Here is a 25,588-nt window from a genome sequence, read left to right as displayed (position 1 = left end):
GAATAATTTTTAAATCAGCTGAATGATTCAGAGAAACGTACATCGTTTGGGGAGAGAAGTCCCAGACTTTTGCTAAATGGACTCAGTATTCTTATGCCTCATATTGAAACTGCTGAAGAAACTCGAGTTTTAGAAAAAAGCACTTGTAGAAACTAAGTCTGAGGATGATGTGCTCAGGGACGGAGTGATGTGCTGATGTGCTCAGGGACGGAGTGAGGGGGACAGAGAGTCCGCTGTCGCAGGGAGAGTCTTACTCAGGAATGAGAGCTAGCTGCCTCTCTCAGGGACAGGAACTGGGAGTCCCAGGCCTCCGGCAAGCAGGAGGGAGCGGGCGCTTCCCGCACCTGCCCTTGCCCAGGTGGAAGCACCCAGCAGGGCCAAGTTGGGAGAGGGGACTGGCATGTTCTGAGTGGGCCTCTGTGTTCCCCACGCGGCCACTTCCTTCGCGGTGTTTCTTTGGTAGTGATTACAAGGTATTCAACAATCCCAATAATTAGCAAGGGCAGGATGCGCTGCAAGCTCAGCTCTGGGAATGCTCGCGTGTATCCTGGAAACGGATCTGAGCTCCTTGTCCTAGGTGGGTGGAGGGAGGGCTGCCAGGCCAGAGGCCGGGGAGGATCGGAAACCACCCCCGGGCGAGCGGGGCCCGGGGACTTTCAACAAAACATGACAGAGGTGATTTGGAAAGTCCTAAGTGGAGCGACACACCAGAACTTTGGAAGAAGCTTTAAATTAAAAAAAAAAAAAATACCAACTCCCCTTTACGTGGGAAATAGCAGGTTTGCCACTGGGAGAAACCCCGGGCTGCTGCTCTGAGCTGTCGGTGGGAAAGGCCCAGTTGAAATGCTGGTTAGACACATTTCCACCGAGGGTCCAAAGACCTGGAGTGTGATTTCTACTCTGCCACTGAAACGTGCTTACAGTTTTCATGTTAGGCAAACTGTTATTTTCCTTTTACTGCTTAAAAAAAAAAAAAAAAAAAAAAAAAGTTTTAAAATGGAAAATAAGAGATGCGTGTGAGGTCAGTGCAAAATCAGTTTAAGTATGGTTTTTCTTTTCCCTGGGACAGAAAAAACAATGGCCAGATCATGGTTCCCAGGAATGTGTCACAGCAACCAACCAGGAGCCAGGCTCCCCCCAGCTAGTGCTCCTACTCGCTAGCAAGCGAGACTTCCAAGGCAGCTATGCAGAGTCTCATTAACCAGGGGTTTTCTACATGGAGTGTAGAAAACAATAATTAGCCCGAATAAAGAATTTTAAAGGGCCAAAACAGCCCCCCAAAACAAACAAACAAACAAAAAAAACCAAATAAACAAACAAAAATACCCAGAGTGAAAAGAACAGAGAATTTAAAAATCTAAAAAAAAAATTTAAAAAAAAAGCAGGTGATCTGGTAGCCACCGCCCCCTCCCTACCCCACCGCTGCTCTTGCCACTGTGAGTCCTAATTGCCACTCTGCAAGGACAGAAACCCACTCTAAAGTGACCAGCATCGGGCTTCGGCAGGTCTTCTCTTCACTCTCCCTCCTGTTAAGACCGTTTCCAAAACCAATCAGCAAAGGACAAAGAATTCTCTAGAGTGCAATTAGTGTTTTCCACGTCCACCTTCAAAAGCATGATGCTCTTCATGGGCTAAAGGACAGAAAAAAACAAAAAAAGAAAAAAAGGAAAGAAAACTTTAAGCAAAGGATGGGCCAACCCTCCTCCAGGCATCTCATTCAGCTTCCCCAAATCCTGGCCAGCGCTCAAATACCTCTTTTTGCCAGTAACTGCTAGCTAGGGCGTGCACTTCCCAGGAAGCGTAATCATGGAGATTAAAACGGATCCGCAAGCAAGGGGCGTGCTGCCTGTCTCTTCTTGCTGGGCCTCGGGGTGACGCATCCCCAGCGCTGATGAGGGGCAGACGTGGGGCTGCAGGTAAAGGGCTCAGAAGACGCACGGGTGTGGCCTGCCCTACCCGGCCACTCAGGAGCCCAGCCCAGCAGAGGGCACAGTGGCACCAAAGTGAAACAGCACAAGAAGCACGCCAGGCAGCACGAGGGTCCTCTGCCCCCTGCCTAGACTTGCATGGGACGGCTGGGTCTCCTCTCTCCCCATCTTGCTCACCCATGCTGGATATTCAGCCCTATGACCTGGCTTCAAAATTAGTCCTGATAATGGAGTAAACAAAAATCATGCTACCAGAAATATTTCCAAAGACTTTTAAAGCGGAAGACAGGAGAGAGGAGACCTACGGGAGACCTAGGGGTAGCAGGTCCTCCAGGGCAAAGGCCACGCCTGAGAACCTGCTTCTGGACTTGGCTACTGGTCACTGTGGAGCGGGTTATGATGGAGCCAGGCAGATTCAGGATCCTGTGTACACTGTCCCCACCCCCACCCCCACTGTCCCCTCTGGCCCTGTGTCCTAGGGAGACACGGGTGGGCTGACACCTTACTTCTGAAGGCCTCCCTGTTCCTCATACCCTATTCTTCAGACGATTGCTGGGGAGGAAGCAGGCAGTGCTTCAGGACCACCTTGACGTTCCCTTCAATTCGATAACACAGGGGAGACGTGCTGTCTGGCTCCCAGGGCTACCTGGGGTCGGTCAAAATGCTAGGAGTGGCCTGCAATCTGACGGATTTAGCACTCTTGTGGCTATGGCTTTACAAATATTTCCCTGAGCTTGCTTTTGTTTTTTTTTTTTTTTCTTTTTAAGAAAGATGTTCTAGGGCAGACAGTAAAGGAAGCCTGGTGTGGCCTGCAATGAAGCATCTGCTCTGCTGTCAGAAAAGCCACAGAAGAACCGCAATGCTGGTCTACACATGGTAAGACCAGAGACACAGACCATCCAGAGACTCTGATGGCTTCCAGGACTGAGGGACAGCCTGGGCTGGCCTTAACAGAAATGCTGCAAGGCGCACGAATCTTATAGCCATATCCAACAGTGTACTGAGAGGGGGTCCCGGAGGGCACCGTGGGCGGGGAACAGACTGCAGATCTCCAAGCCCAGGGCCAGTAAACTTTTCCTGAAAGTAGCACTTCCTGTTGCATTAAAACAGCTCTAGACACCACGGATACAAGTGGGCACTTGTATAAGCCAACGAAACTACGGACTCTGAAATTTGAAAGCCATAGAATTTTCATGTTTCACAAAATTTAATTCTTTTGACTCTTTGCCAACTATTCAAAACTGTAAAAACTAGCCTCTGTAGCACCCACACAAAAGCCAGTGAGGAGGGAAGGAGAGGGAAGCAGGGGGAGACCTGGATCCGGTTGCTGGTTTGCCTGCGCCTATGTTCAGAGAGGACCTCTGTCACGCCCGGGATAAGTGTGTGTTTGTGTGTCTATGTTGGGGGTATCTGTACACTGTGCGTTTCTTTCTTTCTTTCTTTTTTCTTTTTGGTTGGGAATTGAACCCAGGGGCGCTTAACCACTGCACCACATCCCCAGTCCTTTTTATTGTTTGAGGCAGGGTCTTGCTAAATTGCTTAGGGCCTTGCTCAGCTGCTGAGGCGGGCCTCAACCTTGTGATCCTCCTGCCTCAGCCTCTCAAATGGCTGAGATTCCAGGCTTGCCCCACGGTGTCTGCTGTACATCGCATTTCTCACTCCCTCAATCAATCTGTGTTGACATCATAGCAATGGCTCAGTCCTCACCACCCGCAAGAGGCCATGACAGAACATGCCGGTGTCCTTCCTGCACAGAAGCTCCACTGTCACCCAGCTGCCACACTCAAGTCGGAGGAAAGGCCGGGTGGCTATTTCTACCCCAGGTTGGCTGGGACTACGTCTGGGGCTGTGGATCTGGTTTTGGGAATCCTGCAGAGCCCCTGCTGAGCCAGCACTGCCCTCTCCATATTCCACATTCTGAGGGTGAGGTGACGCTTAAGTGCTCACCGGTGCCCCTGGGTCTGGGTCTCGCTGAGACCGCTGCCCGTTCTGCACTGCTCACGGCCTGACCTACCCTGACCCCTACCCTCAGGCTCCAACCGCCATGATCAGCTGGCTGGGTGGATGCGCCTTCCCTGTGTGGCTTTCCTCTGCCCCACCTGCTGCCACACAGCCAGGCGATGTGTCCTCCTGTGCTGCCCCAGCTCCCTGGTCACTGCCGTGGCCCCACTGACCAGCCTAAGCACGCTGCAGCCTCATCACCTCGTAAACACGCTCCTGCTGCTGACCGTGGCTCCCGGTTCTTAGGATTTGAAGAAGAAGGGACCTTGGCGATCACCTACCGACAACCTCCACGCTTAGGTGAGAAAGAAGGGTGGGTGAGGGAGAAGGCCCGGGCCTGGCTCTGGGCACCTGCTGGCTCTTCCCTGCGTCAGCGTGGGGCTGCCCAGGGTAAACGGCCAGGAAGCCCACTCCCGTTTGAGTTTCTTGTGGGTCTCGTGGAATAGAAAAGAGCCTTGGAGGCCCTTAACATCTGAGGACGAAGCTATCGATGTGGCCTACAGATTGAAGATGGCGTCGAGAGAGTTGGACCCTCCACGCTGCACAGCCAATAAACACCTTCCGCAGGGTCTCCTTTTTTATTTAACCTTCCATTTAAAACTCAAAGGCTCAGGCCTCCCAAGCACCTGCAGCGCCTGTCGGTCGCCCCAGGTGAAGCCCGAGCTGTCTGCACCTGCCTGGACAAGTCCCTACCTGGGCCTTGGCTTCCTATTAGCTATCGTACCAGGACAATCACTAGCAAAATTTGCTATTTTATTCTTTTTGACAAGGAGTTGGAAAAACGCAAGATGATGATGATGTGTATTTCAGCAATTCCAAGATGCTCCCACCCCACCCACCCCTGTGTATCCGGAATCGACAGTGTGTTTAGTTTCACGGAAAATCTTTTTTAAAAAAAAATTTTCCTTTTTTTTTTTTCCTTAGTCGTACTAAAAAAAAATGGAACCTCTCATCATCAAGAGCATCTTAGATTTGATGAAATACAGTAGTTTAAAAAACAAAAACAAAACAAAACATGGGTTCGTGACTCTGGGGACAGTTTGGGACTCAGGAAATTTATCGCATCTTTAGGGCCATCGGCTCTTCCTTCTGACTGATGGTTAAACGTGTAACCTGCAGCTTGGTCTAGCAAACACCGGCTTAGCAGCCTTCAGCAAGCGAAAGATGACTTTTCCAAAAGAACACACAACAGCAGTGCACGTGGGTCACGATGGAGACGAAGGGGCCACACAGATCTGCACACCGCTAACATCCAGCACTGTGCGCGGAGTCCTGCTCCTCTGGGTCCCAGCCAGCATCGCGAGAGAGCATGGGCCCCGGAGTGGAGGAGTCAGTCACGCCTGCTCAGGAGGCTGGACTCCGCCAGCACAGATGTCATGCATCATACATCCTGCTTACGAGGGATGATTGACTATCTACCTGCCAGCTCACATAATGACATTTTTTTGCTATTGTTGTTTCCAATGGAGTGTAATTTGTTCTTTTTTTCCTGAGAAGGACAAATTCGAGTTTGGATTTGAATTTTTTGAAATTGCACACACCATGTGTCTTTCCTCCTTGGAGTCACGCAGTCAGGCAGGGATAGAACCCCCTTTTCATTTTGGAGACTCAACTGGCTTATTTACAAAAACACATGCTGAACTGCGCGAATGATAGGATTTCGGGTGGCTCTGCTTCCGCCTCCTCTGCAACAGTGTTCGCCTTTGAAAGGATGCTCGAATGAGTTGCAAAATAATAACTGGAAATGAACCACTTACGTTTATAAAAGACGGCCTTAAAAGATATGTGGGGCAGAAGTTCGTGGATCTTTTCTAAAACGGTCGCTTCGCCCACTAAGGAGGCGTCTACATTCCAGACTTGGACGACATCTTCCCGGTCCCGCACGCTGACGCTGACCCCTATGACTTCGTCATCTGCGGGGAAGGAGGGGGAGAACAACTGAGACCGTGCAAGTCCGTGGGGTCACCTTGAAGCAGGGATGGGGTGGGGAAGCGGGCTCCCTGAGGCCTTGTGAGGATTGGTTTAGTGGGGCTTCGTGGGGACAGTGGTGTGCACAGCACGGTGGACTTGTTCCCCCTGGGACTAGGATAAACAAAGTTTCCCGGCCAAACACCTGTCCAGATAAGTAATTTACCCTTTGGACGTGTTACCAAAGCCGTCTGTTTCTTGCCCTGTGCTGACACTTTCTCAACCACGGGTTGTACAACCCCTGCCCTCTGAAAGCCAAGTGCGCCGACCTGTCCCTCGTTCCTTGTCTCTCAGCTGAGAACAGCAAGAACGCCCCATCCTCCTGCTGGAGGCCGCAGGGCCTGGGCCTGGGAGTGTGTGTGGCGGCCCCGCGCTCCCGCTGCACATCTGCCGCCCCGCTCCTGCCCTGTGAGCCCTTCCCGCCCTCTGGTGCCTCCCTGGGGTCCCTCCGGGGGTCCTGAAGGGTGGGCTGAGAACCAGGGCCCATCTGTTGGTGCGTGCGTGGAGCTGGAGGGAAGCTCCCCAGGCTCGGCTGGTTCCGTCCCTGGTCCCTCGGTGGACGGCAGGGAGGCATCGCCGGCGCTGGTGAGCTTCCTGGTGAATTTTCGTTATTTATTTACTTATTTCTTTTTGGCTTTGTGTTTTCAGTGGGATTTCAGATCCGAGTGGCCCCGTGGGTGTCGAGAACAGTGGCCACGCCGCGAGGCTGGCTCACGGCCGCGTGCCCTGGCGGCCGCTCTGCGGAGGCCGACAGCAGCGAGGCGGGGGCAGCACAGGCCTGACTGCTGCCCTTCCTGTCCACGGCCCAGCTGTGAAGGGCTCAGCTCTTCACACCTGCTCGCTCGGCCTCGGTGGGTAACGTGGAAAGCCGCACACCTCCCACCCCGGGGACACCTGGGAAGCATGCCCCGCCTGATCTGCCGGACCCTGCAAACCCCAGCGTTCACCCGTCCGCCTCTCCAGCGTCTCCTGGAGGGTCAGACACCTTGGCCCCCGAGCATGATTCCTATGAGGCACGTCTAATCTCCAACCGTCTTCAGCGGGCCGATTCCTCCCTTTCCTCCCGCCGCTCTGCCCTCTCTCCTTTTTGGAAGAGGCTGAGCCCGGCTAGATGTCGACCCCAGCAACGCCACCGACAGAGGAACTGGCAACGCAGGACTAAGGTCAGAAGTGGCACTGGCGGCCCCCCTGAGGGCGAGGGGAGACGGGGGGCTGGTGACGTCCTGCTCCTTGGTCTGCATGCTGGTGACAGGGTCGTGCGTACCCCGTGAACACCCACCGAGCTCTAGAAAGCGTGGACTTTGCATGTGTGCGTTGCAGTCACACAAGGTAAAAACACACAGGCCCCCACGCCACCTCTGATAGTGGCCAGCAGACATGGACTCTCCCATCAAGAAAAGGTGTGGACGATGATGGTACATGCTTCTCAATTTTTTACTGAAATTTTAAAAATACAGTTGCTGGAGCTCAATAATACATTTCATGTACAAATAAAGGCGGGGGGAGCTGGGCCGCATTCCACCCTCAGGAGAGGCCACAGGCTGCTAGACCAGCGCTCTGGGGAAATCTGCTCTTCCCGGGCCTGGGACAAACTTTTCTGCACCACTGGCCAGCAGGAGAAGTGACGGGTGGGTCCCAAACAGGCTGACCCGTCTGTTTCGGCTGGGCTCGGCCTTGGTGACCTGGAGTAGCTAGAAGCACAGGCCCTTCCGGAGTGGGGTCAAATGGCCCAGCTCACACTGGTCCACCAGAAAACATGCACGAGGCGTACGGGAAATCAACCAGCAGCCCGAGACAGCACAGCCAGGAGGAGCCACTGTCCCAAGGTGACAGACGTGGCCCAGAAGGACTCGCCGGCTGGCTTCCAGGGGCAGAGCAAGCTGGAGGAAAAGCAGAAGGGTCCCCGCCCTGGGACACCTGGCCTTCCTCACCAGGTGCGGGACATTGAGCACTTAGACTTTTCCTGGTTCTGGAAACGGGACGATTGCTACACAACTTCCTTTCCCAGGGGTGCTCGTGGTCACACAGGATGCCGTGTAAACTTGCCAACGCTCCCTGCTGACCCAGAAGGAATCAGGCTTTGAGGACACTCTTACCTTGACCTAAGCTTTGCCTAAGTGGACAAAAAGCAGTGGAGGAAGAAAGTGGAACCGAGGCGGGATCTCTGGGGCTGCGGGGGAGGAGCGGGGAGGTATGGTGAGGGGCCCGGGGCACAGACACCCTCTGAGGAGCTGGAGGCCATTGTGCAAGCCCTCCAGCAGGAACAGGGAGAACAATATAAACAAGGTCAACCGAAGGCCTGACGGGAAGCTGGGCAGAAGAGCTGCCATCCTAAGGTCTGCCTCCCAAGCAGACCAAGAGGGAAATGGAACTCCACCTGAGCAGCTGCCGGCTCCTTGGCGTGGGGCCGGGATGGGGCAGAGCAAAGCTGAGGAGTTTGCAGAGGGGCTGGTGTGGGGTCGGGGGGAAGCTTGAGCTCAGCATGCACGAGGCCCCTGGCTCCGTCCAGCACCAAAAGGAGAGAGGAGCTCACTCGTGGCCCCCAGCTGCAGGACCCTGGGGGGTGACGGGGCGCACCCCTGCCCCAGGAAAGTCCTCTCTGAGCAAAGAGCACGGAGAATAAAAGAAAGGAAGGGGCAGGGACTGAGTGGGATGGAGGGTCCCTGCCTCCCCACAAACCCCACTGGACACCAAGCCACCTTCCCCTTCCAGAAGACGTGAGGAGGGGAGGAGACCAGCACCAGCCATTCAGGGCTGCTGACGGCAGTGTGTCTTTCCCTTCTGCCTGTTTGTTTTGTACAGATGGTTGTAGATTCTACAAAGTTGAGTTATGTATGGACATACATGTAGGCTTGTGCGTGTGTGTGTGTGTGTGTGTGTGTGTACACACCTGCATGCATGAATATAATGTGCACTCACTCCTTGGTATCTGCAGGGGATTGGTCTAGGACCCCCACACTAAAATTTGTGGATGCCCAATTCCCTCCTATCAATGGCACAGTATTTGCATATAACCTTCTTGTCCCTTAAATCCTTTCGAGGTCCTTTATATTACATAGCAACTTATATTCATGTTACTTAGCAACATCAATGCCATGCAAATAGTTATGCTGCACTGTTTCAAGAATAAGTTCATGGAAAAACAGATGTGTGTGTTTAATCCAGGCACGGTTTATCTTTTCCAATATCTCTGATCTGTGACTGAGTGAATCCGTGGGTGCAGAACCCCAGGACGACCGTACACATACGGAAATATGCACACGCACACGGACATCCATACCTAACACTGAACCCTGCAACCACATGAAAAATAACAACACGTCAATAACTTCACTTCCAAACACGCAGCAAGAGCAACACAGAGGTGGCCCTGTGCAGGCGGCACCTGGGCAGAGCTCACAGGGCGGGGACAGAGAGGCAACTCCCTTACCTGCTGCTGCACAGCCGGTGAACTGTTCCCCGATGGTGGCCAACAGCAGCTCTTTCCAAACCGTGGGCTGAAGCAGGAAGATGACAGACAGACAAGAACATACACAGTGTGAGACCATGCTGCTCTGCCGGTGACCACGCTTCAGCCTCTGCCTCACACACCCCAGGGCCATGCCTGCAGCCTGGTGGGGCCAAGGCCCACCAGGGCGCGTGGCAACCGGCTTATGAACAGCTCTCCCAGGTGGACAAGAGTGGCCAAGGTCCCAGGACAGCCGAGGGCTGGAGAATGGCGGGGGCAGGCATGCCTTCCAAGGGGGTCACCTCTCCCTGATGTGAAGCGACGGCATTTGAGGGCCACCGCCAAATCCTCCTCTTTCCTTGCATGTGATAAAGTACATCAGAGGTCACCCAGGGAGAGGACGCTGATGGGCAGTCCACCTTCACCGAAGCCTAGACACACGCAGGGCTCCATTCTCTCCACACAGAACGTTGGTGCCGAGTAGGGGCATGTGTGACGGTGTGCGGTTCCCTGGAAGGGCTCGGCCTCGTGCTGCCTGCCTCCTGGTCGTGGGAAACCCCGGAGCTGACCACCACATCCACGCCGCGCTGCACCCACTGACGCAGTCTGACATCTGTTCAGGACCCGGGGCTACCAGTCCTCTTCCTCCCTCTCCTGGGCCCTTGCCACGACTCATAGACGCTCTGGTCTCCCCAAACCGCACCCTCAGTGACTGCAGGGGCTGACCTCTGGGATCGAGAGAGTGGCCGCGTTCAGTGGTCCCATATACAGCTGCAGGTGTGCTCTGGGCCAGGCACTGAGCACACAGTCCCTCTGTGTGACGGCAGCGTGTCGTTAGTCCCTGAGGGGCTTACAGCAGCGCTCTGACCAAGGCAACGGCAGTGCACCAGGGAGCGGAAGTGCGGCCACCTTCCAGGAGGCTTCTCCTTTTCCTGGACCCCTTTCTCATCCACGGGTCTCCCCGCTGAAGTCCTCCCGTCCACCTCTTATCTTGGACCTGTGCTGTCAGTGAGGAGGCTGGGTGGGTGGCCGCGTCCAGGGTGGGAGAACCCGTGCTGTGCTCCTGTTCTGCTCGCAGGCAGGCCAGGCCCCCAGACTTCCACGTGGGGGGAGGACCTGCAGGTCAAGCCTCTCAGGCATGGGGGACGGTGCCAACAGGAAACCTTCCTGGGACTGGGCGTGGCCAAGGGGCTAGCAAGGACAGAGGGGAGACCTCCTCTCAGCCCCTTTCCCGTGGATGCAGCCAGCAGGACGGCTTACTGCAGAATTCAAGGTCAAGTGTGCATCGACAGCACAGAAAGGCAGAGAGAATTCTTGGTGGACTCTGAGAACAAACCCGAGGTCCCGTCCTTCCTTTGCCGTCTCTGCTGTCTCTCTGAGGTGGGGGCAGCAGGCCTTGCCTGGCATGGTGTTTGCTCTCCTGATATTTTAATCAGGTGACCAAGTGACGCATCTCGGCCCCGTGCACCTCGCGTGACGGTGGGTACCCCGGACAGATCAGTCGGTCCTGCGGTTGAGTCTGCGATCACCGGGAAATCTCTCCAGCTCCGACGGATGGGTTCCTGGAGGCGCTTCAGTCCGAGAGCTTCTTACCCACGTGAGGGAGGCCATTGAAAAGGTGAGGCTGGCGGCACTTGCCTCTCATTCATTCAGGGCGAAGCTCTGTGGCTTCCTGGGGCTGACGACGGTCACTTCCAGTCCTCACGCTCACACTGAGGAACCGGAGTCCACGCCGAGTCCTGGAAACTCCGGGCTTCTGAGGAGTGACTTCTGCAAACCAGCATCCCACCAGGCCTCTGGGAGAGGCTGGGGACAGCCTCCCACGAAACCCAAAGAAGCTGAAGACATACAGCTTGTCCTGCAGGCCCTGGCCGTTCTCAGCAGCACCCAGTCGGGGGGCGAAGAGCCCCCGGAGGGAGGGAGGGATACTCTGCGGAAAACCACCTTCCGTGCGTCAGTTACTGCAGGACAGGAAGGACGGCCGCACAGACGACCTGCCTCCCGCAAAGTGCGCGGGCATTGCCCCCACGCCTTTCCACACGGAGGCACCACACGTCTTAAGGCGGCAGTGTGAAGCAGAACATCCCCCAGTCTGTCCGGAGACCCGCAGGCAGGCTATCTGCAAAGCGCCATCCAAGCCAGCATGCAGCCGCGGCCACCCTGAGCTCAGCGGGCTCTGGGAGGTGAGGGGAGCAGACCTACCGTGCTGTCCTTGGGGACTTTCATCTTCCAGACGCCGCCCTTGGCATTACTGTCCTCTTCCCTGGATCAGAGAGCAATGTCCACAGTTACACCCAAGGGCGTGCAGCTGGGCCCTGCTTAGAAAAGGCGTTCCTGCCTGGTTCTGCTTTCACCAGAGTTGGCCTCAGAAACGGACAGCAGGTGCTTCTCCACATGCCCCCCAGTCCCGGAGCTGCAGGGCTGGGGTGGAGAGGACACAAAGCCGAGTCCCGGCAGGGAGGCTGTGGGAACAGGGCCTCCACCTCCAGGAGGTGGTGCCAGGCTCCCTGGGCCCTCTGGGGCTGGAGGCCAAATACACAGCTCCACCTTACATTCCAAGTCCAGTTCCTCGGGAGCGCCTGGAGCCCCTTTGCCACCACAAAGAGGAGGCTGCCTAGAAACCCAACCAGCCGGGAAAGCTCCGGGGAGAGTCTGAGGGCGGATCAGCCTCAGGCCTGGGCCTGAACCTCTCGGGATAATCACTACCAGGAGCCTGGGTTACAGGCTCCAAAAAATACGCTTTGGACTCAGTTTAGGTTTCTGTGGTTTGCTCCTAAGTGAGCTGAGGATCATTTTAATTGTAAGTTAATAGCCGACTGGATGAAGGACTAAGACAGGACTTGCTGCTAACTGAGACTCTGATCTGGGCAAACTCACCTAGCTATTAAGGAAGAAGGGCACGTGCCCTCAGACCCTGGGCCTCAGCCAGTACCTCAGGCTTGCGACGGGTCCACAGGAGAGAGGCACAGGTGAAGAGACTCCCCCTGAGGTCCCCAACCGTTTGCCTCCCACGGTGACCTAGAGTCACAGGTTGGACACTTACCAAAGTGGTCGCCTCTCTCCTCTCATCAAATGGTAACTACATCTCAAAGGCAGGCTGGTCACGGGGGGAATGTTATTGTACACACTCCAGAACACCTTTAAAAGAGAAAACGCTTTGTTGAGCAGACCCAGGAGCGATCCACTAAGCCGGCAGATTATAAAATTGATGCATTAAAGAAAAAAATCGACCTGCATTAAATCCTATCCATTTTAAATACGTTTTCCTCAGTATCCCTTCTAATTTTCTGCCGGAAAGTGCAATATAACCCTAAAGTTATATTGGGGCCCGAGCTGTGTGTCAGGAAGTGTGTTATCAGTGAGCACTCCCAGGTAGCTTGTCCACACGGGAGACAGGCAGGGCCGAAGCTACCAGATGGCACAAGGGTTTTCCTGGAGTAAGTGGCTTTTATCTGCACTTGTGACGACATAGTGACCTGACGTAGGTGTTCATCTGGTTGGCTTCAGTCACCATGCCCTCTCTGTAGGAATCTCACAACATAAAGCCATAAAACCCTCAAACATATGCAAAAAAATATATATATAAAAAAAGAAGTTATCTACTGATGCAGGGAAAAAAATGTTTTCCCCCTAGTGCATAACAAGTATGTCCAGTTAACTTTAATTTCTACGGCAATTAGATCTTTTATACTTTTGAAGACTTGACTTGAAAAATTAGAAGGAGTGTGTTTGACTATATTTAGGAATGCTTTATTATATATTTTATATGCATATATGTATGATATATGCATATATAATTTATATATATTATATGTATGCACATATATGATTTATATACATATATATATTTATTTTATTTTATTTTTTTTTTTTTTCACACAGAAAGATCCACAATAGGTACAGCTTTGTGGTCAGGTGCGTTCTGTTAAAAACAAATTGACTTTGTCCTAAAGTGAACAAGATACACCAAGGAAGGGACCTTGCTGGTGGTCTTCTCACAGGAGACCTGGAGCACAGCTGGAGGTGCGTGGCCATGACAGTAGAGCCTCACACAGACACGCCCCATACCCACCAGACCACATCTCCTCCAGCCAGACTCTCGGGTAGGAGCCCATGAGGCCTGGGCTTGGGACCGAGGGGAGAAGGAGAACTGGAGTGTGCTCTCACTCCTGCTGGAAGGAGCAGGAAGTGGCTTGTGGCCGAGGCAAGGAACTGCCCGCCATGCTGGGTGCATGGGCTGCCCATCGGCACCCTCCCCAAATTTTCAGGACAGAGGCGCTGCCATGAGGGCAGGAGGGTGCTTATACAGGCAGGGAGCCCCTTGCTCCTCCACATGAGGACGCAGGACGCAGCAGGCCACCTGAGAACCTGGGCAGGCCCTCAGCAGACCCTGACCAGGCTGGCACCTGCCCTGGACGCCAGCCTCCAGAACCGTGAGAAACCCTGGTTGGTGTCCAAGTCCCCCACCCCGTGGTCCCTGTCATGGTAGCTGGAGAGGCTGAGACAGCTGGCTGTAAACAGAAACAGCTGGATAACAATCAAGTGGCCATCGCAGTGCATACTGTAGCCGTAACAGCTATGATCCGGGACACTGGTGGTCTCGGCGGGGCCTCTGTCTGAGAACTGTTCCGTGTTCATGTGACATGTTCTAATGACGCCTCACTGGGATTACTGTCCTCGTTTCATAGTTACGGAAACCGAGGCACAGAGGCCCGGTGCATTGCAGCTTAGTATGCAAGTTTGGGGCTGCAGAGAAGGGTGCGCCCTGGTCTGAGCACACTGAGTCCTGCATAGAATTACGTGCAAAGGGGAGAGAGTTGCGCACGGTGTCGCAGGCCTAGGAGGTCTGAGGAGGAGCGCCCACGTGACAGAGGGACGGACACCGAGCCCCAGGGCCTCAGGAGAGCCCTCAGTGGACTTGATCCACCTTTATGATAATCCTGGCGGGTCGTTCAAGCCTGGTTCATGTTAAAAAAAAAAAAAAAAAGGAAAAAAGCAGCTGAATTAATTGTGAAGGTGGTGACGATGACCTGTAAGAAAACCGAAAGCGAAATGTGGCTGGTGGTGGAGGGTGTGGGGCAGAGACCCCCTCGGGCTCCTCTTGCTGAAATGCACTCCCTGGGGAACAGCTCAAAGTGGGTGGTCGTGAGGGCAGACCCTCGCAGACGTGTGCCCTGGCAGAGGGACCGCTCCTGTCAATGCTTTGCTGGTGTAAGTGACAAATGACGCCATTTCCGTTTCTGTCTGTGGAGTGGGTTGAGCTGGAATTTGAACGCTGGCACCGACTCCAGACCCCTCTGTTCTGACCCGCTCGGCTCTTCCCTTCCCAGATCCTGCTGTATGCTTGAGGCGTTTCCTTCCCCAGACTCGGAAGCCATGGGCAGATCATGGAGTCCCAGGGAGGGACACATGTGGAAGCTGCTTCCCACCCTGAGATGCCTTTAACCTCCCGCGAGCGAGCCCGGAGATCTTCCTCCAGCCTGAGACCCCTGCTCCGGTGAGCCAGCAAGCGCCGTGGGATTTACAGGCCAGACCAGGCTAAAACGAAGACCCTGCTAAGGAAGGACCGGCAGGACCCTGGGGCTGGCGGCCTACAACTCCAGGAAGCATCCCTGGCCCAAGCTCCTGCGTCCCACCGAAGGTCGCAGTCTTGACTTCTTACCCAGCGTGTGAGGCACCCTGGGAAAGACACACACGACAGAATGCTTCCCTCGTCCCCAACTTCAGCAGAGCCCCAAGGATCCTGCTACAGGTGGTAGCCCTGGAACCTTCTCTTGAAAACAAAACCAAAACCCGACAACTGTTCTGTTTCTCTTGGCAAATCTGATCAGTTACGAACGGTGAGGCTCAACATGACTGGACATGTCCATGGGGCTTGTGTCTGCACCTTGGCCATGGATGCAAAAGTGGGGTCGTGGAAAGGGGCCCGGCCAGGAAGCACAGGCCCCAGACGGGTCTGCTTCCTGTGGCCAGCCTCCTCCCACGCATGCCCGGGCCACCACTGAGGCACATTGATGGCGAAGGAGCTGGAGGGGTCCGGCCTCTTTGGCCTGCGGAGCCTTCTCCCCCGACCCGACCCCCGAGGAAGAGAAAGCGCAGTCACAGGTGCGTCTTGATGATGCGTGATTACACTCTCGGAAGGACATTTGGGGAAAAAACAGAAACCGTAAATCCCACCCCGGCTCAAGGCCTGCAAACAGATGGCGAAAGCCAGCAGCTTACACTCGGTTCTCTGGCCGCAGAGGAAGACGGCCGTGAGGGAGACACCGGGCGCCACGTTTATGAGTGGCGACGAAGAGCTTTTGTTCGGACACCGTTGTGAGCGCCAGGGCCAGCCGGGGCGTGAAAGCTGAGGGCGTCACTCGGAAGTGCTCGTGCGCAGAGCTGGGGGCCCTGCGCTGGTCCCGGCAGAGGTGGATGTGGGCTCCCCTCGCTTGGGAGGAAGTTCTCAGCCCCGTGTGGGGGCCTCTCCCCGAGCGGAAGCTCTAATGTCTGCACTACGTGCAGGAGTGGGCTGCAGCTCTCTGCCCAGGTGAGCCAAGGACCAAACGCACAGAGCAAGCACTCGGGAGGCCGAGGGAGGAGCTGGGTGTGGACAGGCCATCAGCAGTGACCAGACACCCCCTGCCTCTGGGTTGTGCAGCAGTCACACCCCATTCGACAACCTTCTGACAACAGCAAACGGGCTTTACCAGGAGACTGGCAAACTTCCTCCTCAAATTTCTACTAGAATCTTCTAAAGAAAAAGGAGAGAAAGAAAATCCTAGAAAAGAAAAGATGTCACGTGCTGCTGCCTGGAAACAAAGTGGTACGTTTGTTTTACAAAATAAAATCACCCAGAAAAACAAACCAACCCAAACCAGGTTTCCTTCCCGGGGTGCAGCACGGACAGAGAAGGTGTCGGTGAAATACTAAGCTCACTGGGCACCTGTGCTGGCCGGGGCCTCCTGGCACCTGCAGGACAGTATGTGTGGAGGGCAGCCAGGGCCCGGGAGAGAGGGGCGCCCAGGAGCTGGCTGGCGTTTGACTCAAGGACCCGCCAAGAGCGCGGTGCTGAGCTGCAGGTGCCAAGCGGCCCCGAGAGAAAGGGCTTCTGCTCGGGATTCCAGAAGACTGCGCTTATGGAGAGGGAAGCGTGGGGGTCAAGCCTCTCGGGGTGGCCGGAGCCCCTCCCTGAGCAAAGCATGGGACCCGGCCCAGAGCGTGCGTGCCCTGCTCCCTGGAGGCCACAAGACTCCTAGGAGACCCGCACGCCACAGGCGGAGGAGAGCTGGAGGGCCCGCCTCAGCCTCAGCAGGCCCTGCTCCGAAGGGCCAGGCGGCCAGCATTTCCCGACTAGCACCTGGAGCCTGACCGCAGGAAGGCCTGGTCTGGAGGTGGGTGGGAGCAGGGAGCAGAAGAGGGAGGACACTGCCCCCCAGAGAGACCTGCCATGGAAGGGAAGAGACTGCAGTTGGTGACTCCGTGACTTCCGGCTTGCAAGATGAAACCTCACTCACCCTCACGCTCCCGCCCCACGGCCCCCTCCCCCGCCCCGCGGAAGCGACAGGATCATGGGCAGTTTGACAGGAGCTCTGCTTCTGCGTGACCAGGTGGCGTCCACGGGTGTCAATCCCCTCACACACTCGAGCCAGCTGCATGACAGACACAGAGCTGCATGACGGACACAGAGCCCGCTGGGCGTTGAGCTAGCCATGGGGTCTCTCTCTCTCTCCCCAGTGTGAGTCCCCTCTCCCCCTTCTCTGGGTCCCCCTCCACCACGTGAGTCACCCTGGTCCTCTGTCACAGGATGGCAGCCTCCGTGGCCTGCATGCTGCGTCCAGGGAGTGGGCCCTCCGAACTAGCCTTTCCCTCACCCTCCATCAGCGCTGGGAAGCCTCTGCGGCCCCAACCTGATGGCCTCTGGCGTCAGGTCTTGATGTCACCGGCAGCACACAGGACAAGTCCGTCCTCCCCATTTTAACAGCCTGGACAGATTGTTTAGGAAGCCTTTCTGGTTATGATAAATGATGCTGAGATTCCATCAAGAGAAGAAATAGAAGTTTCCGTGCTATGCAAATTCAAGGAAAGGGTCCATTTGTGAGGAATTCCAGGCAAACCCAGGGCACGTGGGACAGGTGGGGCCAGGCTGGGAGGCACAGGGCCCGGGTGGTTGTAGGGCGTGGGCAGGAGCGTGTTCAGGGTGGGCTTCTCAGTCTTGCGGGGAGGAGGGAGCCCTTCCTGCCAATCTCAGCCAGCAGGAAACTGCCTTGTGCCACAGGGAAGCCGGGGCACATCTGGAAGTCACGTTCTGCCCTCTGCCGCGCCCACCAAGGACGCAAAGCCACCGGAGCAACGTGGAAAACGTACATGTGCTCAAAGGAGAAAACGGAATCCAAGGTGCCCAGAAAACACACCAGCACAGAAAATGGAACTTTCCAAGAAAGACGGGGAAGTTAAATAAATTAAACTCCAGGTGGGCAGAGCTGCTGGCTGCAGTGGGCGTGTCCTTAGCAGGGGGTTGTGGGGTCCTCTGAGGCCACCACTCAGTCAGGGGGAGTGAGAGAGAACTGAGCTGGGTGGGGGAGTCCAGCCCCTCAGGCACAGTGTGACCGGTCGCTTCCCTCTGGACATCTGGGCCCCTTACCTCCCAGCTTCTGTCTCCGCAGTGACAAACGGCAGGAGAACATCTCCCTCATCCCTCTCACCCCTGGGTGGCAGAAGGGCCTCAGAGCACAGATGGGCCACGTCTCCATGGGAAGAGTCATCAGTCACGTGATTCTGAAACTTCGTGCACACGTCCGGGGAACAGATGGGACGAGGCAGGCAGACGGTCAGTGTCCACAGCAGAAAAGGACAGGGGTCGAAGGGGGTCTGCAGGTGACTCTAGAGTCAGTGCCCACCTGGCTCCTAAGCACCTGTGACACTCCTGGCACCTTAAGGACGCTGGTGGCTCAACCCCCAGAGCCGCGGTGAGTCAGAGGTGCTTTTACAAAGCCGGGCTGGGCCGGGTGCACTCGGAGCATCACTGCCCGAGACGGACGGCCCGGGGCAGCGGCACATGCTTCTCTCAAGCATGACAGGTCCGCAGCAGGAGACAGGTGGAGCGCTGGGGTTTCAAGGAAGACCTGGCCACAGCCCAGACGCCCCGTCTCCCTCTGGCCTGTTCTTGCTCTGGTTTCCCCTTCCGGCTTCCTGGAGGCAACCACCCCATGCTGGGAGCAGAAACTGACCCCATGCTTGGGCACTAGCCGGACACGGGGACCCGCAAGGCCAGACCTGCTCTGAACCACAGGCTGGCCACCTTGCACCACGCGCGCCTTCCTGGCTCTCTGCTTCTGTCCTTCCCTGTATGACCCTGGAGCTGTGGCCAGAACCCAGAGTGTTCTTAGGAGGATGCTGGACCAGCTGTCACCCTGGCCTGGCCACGCTGAATAGGCTGCTTCCTGCTTCACCACCCTCTCTCTGCTCACTGGACTGCCCTGGTGGTGTGTGGCCCTAGATGGACAGATACCTTTTTTTGTTTTTGTTTTTGTTTTTGATACTGGGGATTGAACCCAGGGGTGCTTAACCACAGAGTCACATCCCCAGCCCTTTTTTATTTTTTACTTAGAGACACGGTCTTGCTAAGTTGCTTAGGGCCTCCCTATGTTGCTGAGGCTGGCCTCCAACTTGTGATCCTCCTGCCTCAGCCTCCCAAGTTGTTGGGATTACAAGCGTGCACCACTAGGCCCAGCGGATGGAGAGATCTTTATGGGAACAACCTCTTGTGGCCCTGGAAAGTGGTTCCTTTATGAGGGTCTCATTCATTCCTTCCATCCCTTGACATCCACTGGGTGCGAGCAGACACAGCACAGCACCCTGCGATCCCACACAGGGTCAGGAAAACCGGGCCCATCCTCACCTGCCTTCACCAACACTGCCCTGGAGTCCGGCACCCGCTCTGTGGCCTGGCAGTGGGAGAAGCCTTCAGAGTCCCTCGAGGGAGCAACAGGACCCAGCAGCTGCCAGGCGCGGACGGGCCTGGACAGCGGGTGCTCTGAGGCTCACAGGCGGCCACTGCGGAGGGGTGAAGGGGGACGGGGGCCTCCCAGGCCACAAGGGCACGTGCTTCTGCAGATGGGCCTGTGCTAAACGTGACGCTGCCCTTCCTTGGCACCCGGCAACTGTTTACAGTGACACTGTCCTTTGCTTCCCAGGACCTTATGTCACTTTCCCAACTAGAAAAGCAATGGCCAGAGGCTCACACTGTCCTTGCAGCAGCCATGGGGAGGCACCACGGGAACCACCCTGATGCCAACCTGCTGGGATTTCCGAGGCCCTGTGAGGCTTAGGGGCCCAGCAGGAGCCCCGGCCTTTCCCCTGTGCCTTCTAGAAAATCCGGGGCCCGTGGTCAGCATGGTGTGAAGCAAGCGGCCTGCAGAGACCTATCCACCCCCAGCAGCAGCAGCAGCACCAGGAGAGGAGAGAAGCTGAGAGGATCTGCTCGTGAAGAAACTAGAAATGGATCCACTAGACAATCAGGCCTAAGAACACATCCGCCTTCAGGGCCGGACAGAACCCACAGAACCAGGAACGTGCTGAGCGCCACTGGGCCCTGGGATCTGCCGGGCCAGCAGGAACACTACCTCCTTCCCTGTCCTGGGACACTGCGGTGGAACCAGGGCCCGTGCCTGTGGGCAGGTGCGCCACCCCCAGCCACGCCCCGGCCCAGGAGCACCCTCTCCCGCACCCCGCACGGCACCCGGGGAGTGGCCGCCCCTGGCAGGACAATGTCGCTGCGAGTGTCCGCGGTCACCCCGCACGCCCCTCTCCAGCTCTTACCTGCACCGTTGGCACCGTGTAGATCTTCTTCAGATTCGAGGCGCACTCCGCGGCTGTGGCACCCGGGAGGGACCTGATCAAACAGCAGCAGAGGAACAGAGATGCAGACAACCAGTCAGCCTTCGCCGGACCACCCAGGACACCGCTTTGCAGGTCTTAATAAGAAGTGGTCTCAACACCACAGATTCAGACATCCCGGGGATGCTAGTCAGAATTCAGAGGAGGCATTTCTTCTTTGTGAAGACCTGTTTGCTTCTAAAACTTATTCTGGGGACATTTAACAGAGCAAACAGGGAAAGGCAAGGAGAAAGATATTGGAAACCTTACAAACGTGTTTTGGAAAGACACTAAAATGACCCAGTAATACCCAGCATTCCCCCGGGGGGGGCTTCAGAGCAGAAACTGCCCCTCCGGCAGTCAGCGGGGGTGGCGGCCTCCCCTTGTGGCCTTGGCAGACCATGGTAGCACCACACGTGCTTGAGAAACCGAAGGGCCACGCGCCACTCTAAGGAAATGTCCCTCAACAGCAGCTCGCCTTCCCTGAGCTTGCAGGTGTCCCCCACGCCCGCCTGGAGACGGGGCTCAGCTGTGCCCACAGCTGCCATGCCCGGCCGCGTGGCCAGGCTGCTCCTCTTTAGCTGCGCTATGTTCCACTAGATGGCAACATTCTACAGGTTTAGTCGCCGGAACGGCTCTGCCCGGGGCTGGGGTGCAGGAGGAGGTCTCGGGGACCTCGGGTGCTCAGGCTCTTCAACACTGGCACCGCTCTGGTTCCCACACTAAGCTGGCATTCACGCTAGAGCCGGGTCCAGGCCGGAGGCCAGACCTCACACCATGCACCGGGTCCCAAGTCCATGCCGGCCAGAAGGAGAAGCACCCTGCCCAAGGCAGACCCCCTGGGACCTCCAGATCTACGTCTCCGCGCAAGGAACCAGCCACTGACCCCCGAGACACGTCCCCCAGAACCCCAACACGCCGCACTCTGGACAACTGTTAACCGCGGCACACGAGAGACGTGCTCGGCACTCACACTCGCTCAGATGCAAGGTGATGGCCAAGGGCAGGCCCGGGTGGGGTGGGCGTGGCAGGCTACAGGGATGCGTTCCTGAAAGTAAGGACTAGTGTCGGGAGGTCAGAAATAAGGACTTCTCGCCCAGAGTCACCAAGGCAGCATGATAATGGGCCAGTCCAGGGCACAAGGGACCCCATGGGGCAGGGAGGCCTGCTGGGGACTCCACCCTAAAGCACTGGGTTTATAATACTCTCTTCTGTTATGATTATACCTGCCTGATTTTGTTTTTAAAAACCAAATCCACTATAACCATCACTACAGTATTTTTCCATCAGACCTAACCCTGAAACAACCACACCACAGGGTGAAGAGCGAGATACGTAGTCCTGGGCGACTGAGCAGGGCCCGGGTGAAATTCCACAGCTGCAGGAAGGGCGGGTTGTACCGTTGAGGCCCCGAGTTGGGTAGAAAACGCTTGGTGATTCAGTGTAAATTTTTAGCTTTTTTGGTTTATGTTATGAAAGATCACAGGGAAAAAAATGAAAATGGTCCCCAAATTTCTTCTGAATAGATTGCTACATGAAGGCTCTATGGCTTTGACACGAAATCTCTTGGCATTTATTCCAATACGAGTTTTTCTTACTTTTAAAAGTCTGGCTGGACTGCTCTACCAAATATTCCTCCCCTTAGCAAACAGCAGGATACAACCAGGACGCCTTCCCTCGCTGCACAGGGTGGGGGACTTAGACCCCAAGGACAGGATTATATTTTGCACTTTTTCATTTTAGAGATTATGTAGTTCAAATTCTTACCAACTTTTAAAGTCACGCTTCAATTAGGAAGTTAGAATGAGCATAATGTGAGTATATTCCTCATATACTCCGTTTCAGCAAGGATTCACACGAGGATATTACCATTTAACTTAAAAAATTATCAATGAACAGATACTTTTTCGGTGCCTCTTTGTAAGTGGCTCTGTCTCCACAGTCGGGCCTTTGACTCCTATTCTGGGACAGGAGAAAATTGCTCAGAGGAATTAGGTTTGCTCAGTTGTACTGTTTGTGAAGAAATGAAGTTTCCAGAGCCCAAGAGAGACATGTGGAATGAAACCCCATTCAAAGCTTACTAATGCAACCATGCCACCAGCTAATTCATACGTGCTAAGTTCTTCTTTTTTTTTTTTTAATATCGCTGGGACTCGAACCCAGGGCCACATGCATGTCAGGCAAGTGCACTACCCCGTGGCCTGTGCACCCCGGCCCTGTTTGTGCTGAGTTCTGGCCAGTGTGCTAAGCATCTGACCTCAACTAGCACTGATCTCTGCAATTCTACTCATGCAGTCGTCCGTGTTGTCCTTGATCATTTTGCAGGTGAGCCAGCTCGGGTTAGAGGGAGTGGCCCAGGGCGCACAAGCTGTTCTGAATACAGGTCACCGGTGATTTTCTGCACCCAATCCCATGCTGCCCAGCTGCCCCGTCATGTCGCAGAGACACTTGTGTTTTGGTGCTGACTGAACCAGGGTCTTGCACGCGCTAACCGCATGTCCACGCTGAGCTTGGGCCCAGCCCCACACTTGGACTTGTTAGGTGTTCTGTGGTGGATTCTGGGCATGTTCTCACCAAAGCCTCTATTTTTGCCAAATGCCATTCTTAATACAAGATGGCGTCCATATGATTTTCTTGGAGGAAACGATATTAACAGTCTTTCCCATACAGCAGGGTGAGGGAAGGTCCTCACGGAAGGCAGCAGGATCACACCCAGCGACGGCTTCATGTTGACAGATGAACACCTTGTAATGTTGCAATGCTAGGGTTTGGAAGGGGACACGTCAGATTTCTAGAAACTCAGTTTCCTAATTTCTTCATGGAGGATCCTGGACTCCATGATCTTAAAGGCTCCTTCCAGCTGCTGGAAGCTTTATGAATACCCAGGTCGCACAGTACCAGGGCGATGATGTCAGAATAGCAAGACGTGGCTGGCCAGAGGGAGGCTTGGTGTCCTGTGTCACCGCATCTGACATTGGTGGTCACTGGGAACCACCCACATCCTTATACCTCAGGCCCAAGCCTCCGACTTCTTTGACAAGAAAAATGGGCCACAGCTCCTGGATCCATTTGAGAGGAGCAGGTGATCCATGAGTCTTAAACCACCCTCCCGGTACACAGGTAGTCTGTCCTGGGCTTGCTGAATGGAAGTGGAAGCCATTTCTGCTTCCTAAGGTAGCGGTGCTGGCCGTGGGTGGTGGGGACACAGCCTTGGGGCAAGCAGCCACACCCTCTCTCGGGCCTCTCTACCATTCAGCTGTAGCCTCCAGAAGCAAGGGTTTGTGACAGACATCAGTGAACGGCACAGTCTTACTGCTATCACACACACGATATTCTCTTCTCTCGAAGAGGTCTTTGTATTTTATTCAGGTTACAGATCCTAAACTCCAGCAGAACCCAATCAGAACCCTTTCTGCCACCTAGGCCTGGCTGACCAGGGGTGGCACCTGGGAGTGACGCTGCCAAAGAAATCTTTGGCCACCCCTGCAGACATGTTTGGATGCCTGGTGGAGGACAAGCCAGGGAAGCTGCTGACCTCCCCAAAGGACAGGACAGGACACAAAGCCCTACAATGATGGTCCGAAAGTTCCTCAGTGCCCAGGCCAAGAGCCACCCTGCCCACGGCAGACGCGTAACAGTCTCAGGGCTTAACATTTACTTAAGACCGGAGCTCCCAGCTCTAGTTTGAAATTACTGGTTTCCCCAACTTAACGGAACCTTAGGAAATGCATCTTAAGACCTGCGTGAGACGGGTGGGACTCCTCATTTGGAGAGACAGGAGGAGGCAGGAAGTTCAACAGGGTTGGACCAACTCTTCCTGGGGTTTCCAGGCACCTAAGCCCCATTTACACACTAGACTGCAACAAGCTGCCCACAAATGCTGTGCGCTCCTCATTAAAGCGGGTCCCGCGCGCAGTCGCGATGGAAACCTTAGCTTAAGTCTCCCATTCCTGAACCCATTCTATTGCTTTTTATCTACCAAGTGCTGAGCCCCAGTAAACAAGAGGCAAGCTCATCCTGCTGCTGTGCGGACACGGTCTCATCCGAACCCCACTTTACAGGTAAGGAAACCAAGCCTGAGGGTAGACTGGAAACGTGCCTGGATGTGGAGTCGCAGAAGCAGAGATAGGCCTTGACTCAGGTGGCTCAGCAACAAGTCACCCTGGACACGTCCCCTGGGGCCACCAACACATTCTGCACCCTCCTACCCTGCCTAACCCCTCAGCCCCGGTTTTAGAGAACAAGGGGGCTGCATAAGCCCCCGGCCCCCTGCAGAGGCCGTGGCTTCACTCAGCAGCCAGCTGGAAACCTGCTGGGCACCGAGCAGGCTTCCTCACACCTACCTGGCTCTCTGTCACCTAGGGTGTGATCAGCCACCACGCAGCCTCACTTGGGAGCTCGTTAGAGATGCAGTCTCCAGGCCTCGCACGAGAGAGCTGCTGACCGAATCCCTGGGGATTCAGCAAAGTAGAGATGTGCTGGCCAGTGTGGGCCACAGCAAGGCCGCAAGAACTGAACCCAGCCAGAGCAAGACCTGCGAGTGACGGCAGCCTTCACTGCCTCCTGGGTGCACCTGGTGTCTCCTGGACACCCCAGGACAGGAGCACCACTGGACCTGCAGAGTCCTGCCCAGGGACTTCCATGTCGGTTTCCAGGCAGGCTCTCTTCTCTGCAAATTGTGAAACAGGGGGTTCCTGGGCTTCATTGTCTCCCATGACACTGGCCCTTGGTCTCCCCACTTGTGAAATTAAGTGGCAGACCCAGATCGCCTCCAGGTCCTGCCCAGTTCCCACGTGTTGGGCTGTGGGAGAATCACGCTCCATTCATGGTTCACAGGCACGGAAGGGGTGTTGGTGGGGTCGGGGACACTAGGGCCTGGGTTCCCACAGCCCTTAATCCCAAGTCTGTTTCTGATCTTCTTTCTGCTGTGTGACCTCGGGCAAGTTACTTCTGTGGGGCCCCTTCTTCCTCTCAGGAATGCCGTGGAGTCCTCCAGTTTCAACGTGATCAGGGTTTTGAGGCTGATTCTGCCGAACATGCAGGAGTGAAGTGCAGTTCCTGAGCGAACTGGAACAAGACACTTAGGAGTGCACGTAGCCGGCTAAGCTGACTCTGGACACATGCCCCGCGGTGCGTGCACACACTGTTTTGTGAAAAAAAAAAAAAAAAAAAAAAAAAAAAAAATGAATGATGAAGATATTCCACCTTGGATGGGAGGTGATTTCCTTTCAGCCAAGAGAACCAAACTCACCGGGGAAGACATCAAAGGCAGGCTGGTGGGGGACCAGCACCCAGCCCAGCTCTGCGGGCTGCCTGACTAAGCATGCCCTCGGCTATCACTCACTCCACTGGACAAGCTGCCATCGTGACCACGTTTAGATAG

General features: G+C 55.3%; 1 protein-coding gene across 2 annotated transcripts in view; it reads right to left on the bottom strand.

Moving 5' to 3' along the window:
• Positions 1 to 222: 222 nt before the first annotated feature.
• The window catches only part of EIF4E3 (eukaryotic translation initiation factor 4E family member 3), a 59,508-nt gene continuing 34,142 nt past the window's right edge, over positions 223 to 25,588 (bottom strand). The window contains exons 2-7 of one of the 2 annotated variants that reach the window (XM_079122645.1): positions 20,149 to 20,221; positions 12,389 to 12,483; positions 11,548 to 11,608; positions 9,328 to 9,394; positions 5,687 to 5,842; positions 223 to 1,631 (exon numbers count right to left, since the gene is read on the bottom strand). In XM_079122645.1, the coding sequence (XP_078978771.1) occupies positions 1,585 to 1,631; positions 5,687 to 5,842; positions 9,328 to 9,394; positions 11,548 to 11,608; positions 12,389 to 12,483; positions 20,149 to 20,221 (499 nt within the window). In that variant the 3' untranslated portion in view covers positions 223 to 1,584. The remainder of the gene's footprint in view (positions 1,632 to 5,686; positions 5,843 to 9,327; positions 9,395 to 11,547; positions 11,609 to 12,388; positions 12,484 to 20,148; positions 20,222 to 25,588) is intronic. The other variant, XM_079122644.1, reaches the window with a different exon arrangement.

The sequence above is a fragment of the Sciurus vulgaris genome, assembly GCF_902686455.1.
Source record: "Sciurus vulgaris genome assembly, chromosome: 19".
Classification (NCBI taxonomy): Eukaryota; Metazoa; Chordata; class Mammalia; order Rodentia; family Sciuridae; genus Sciurus; species Sciurus vulgaris.
This window is presented reverse-complemented; position numbering and strand designations above follow the sequence as displayed.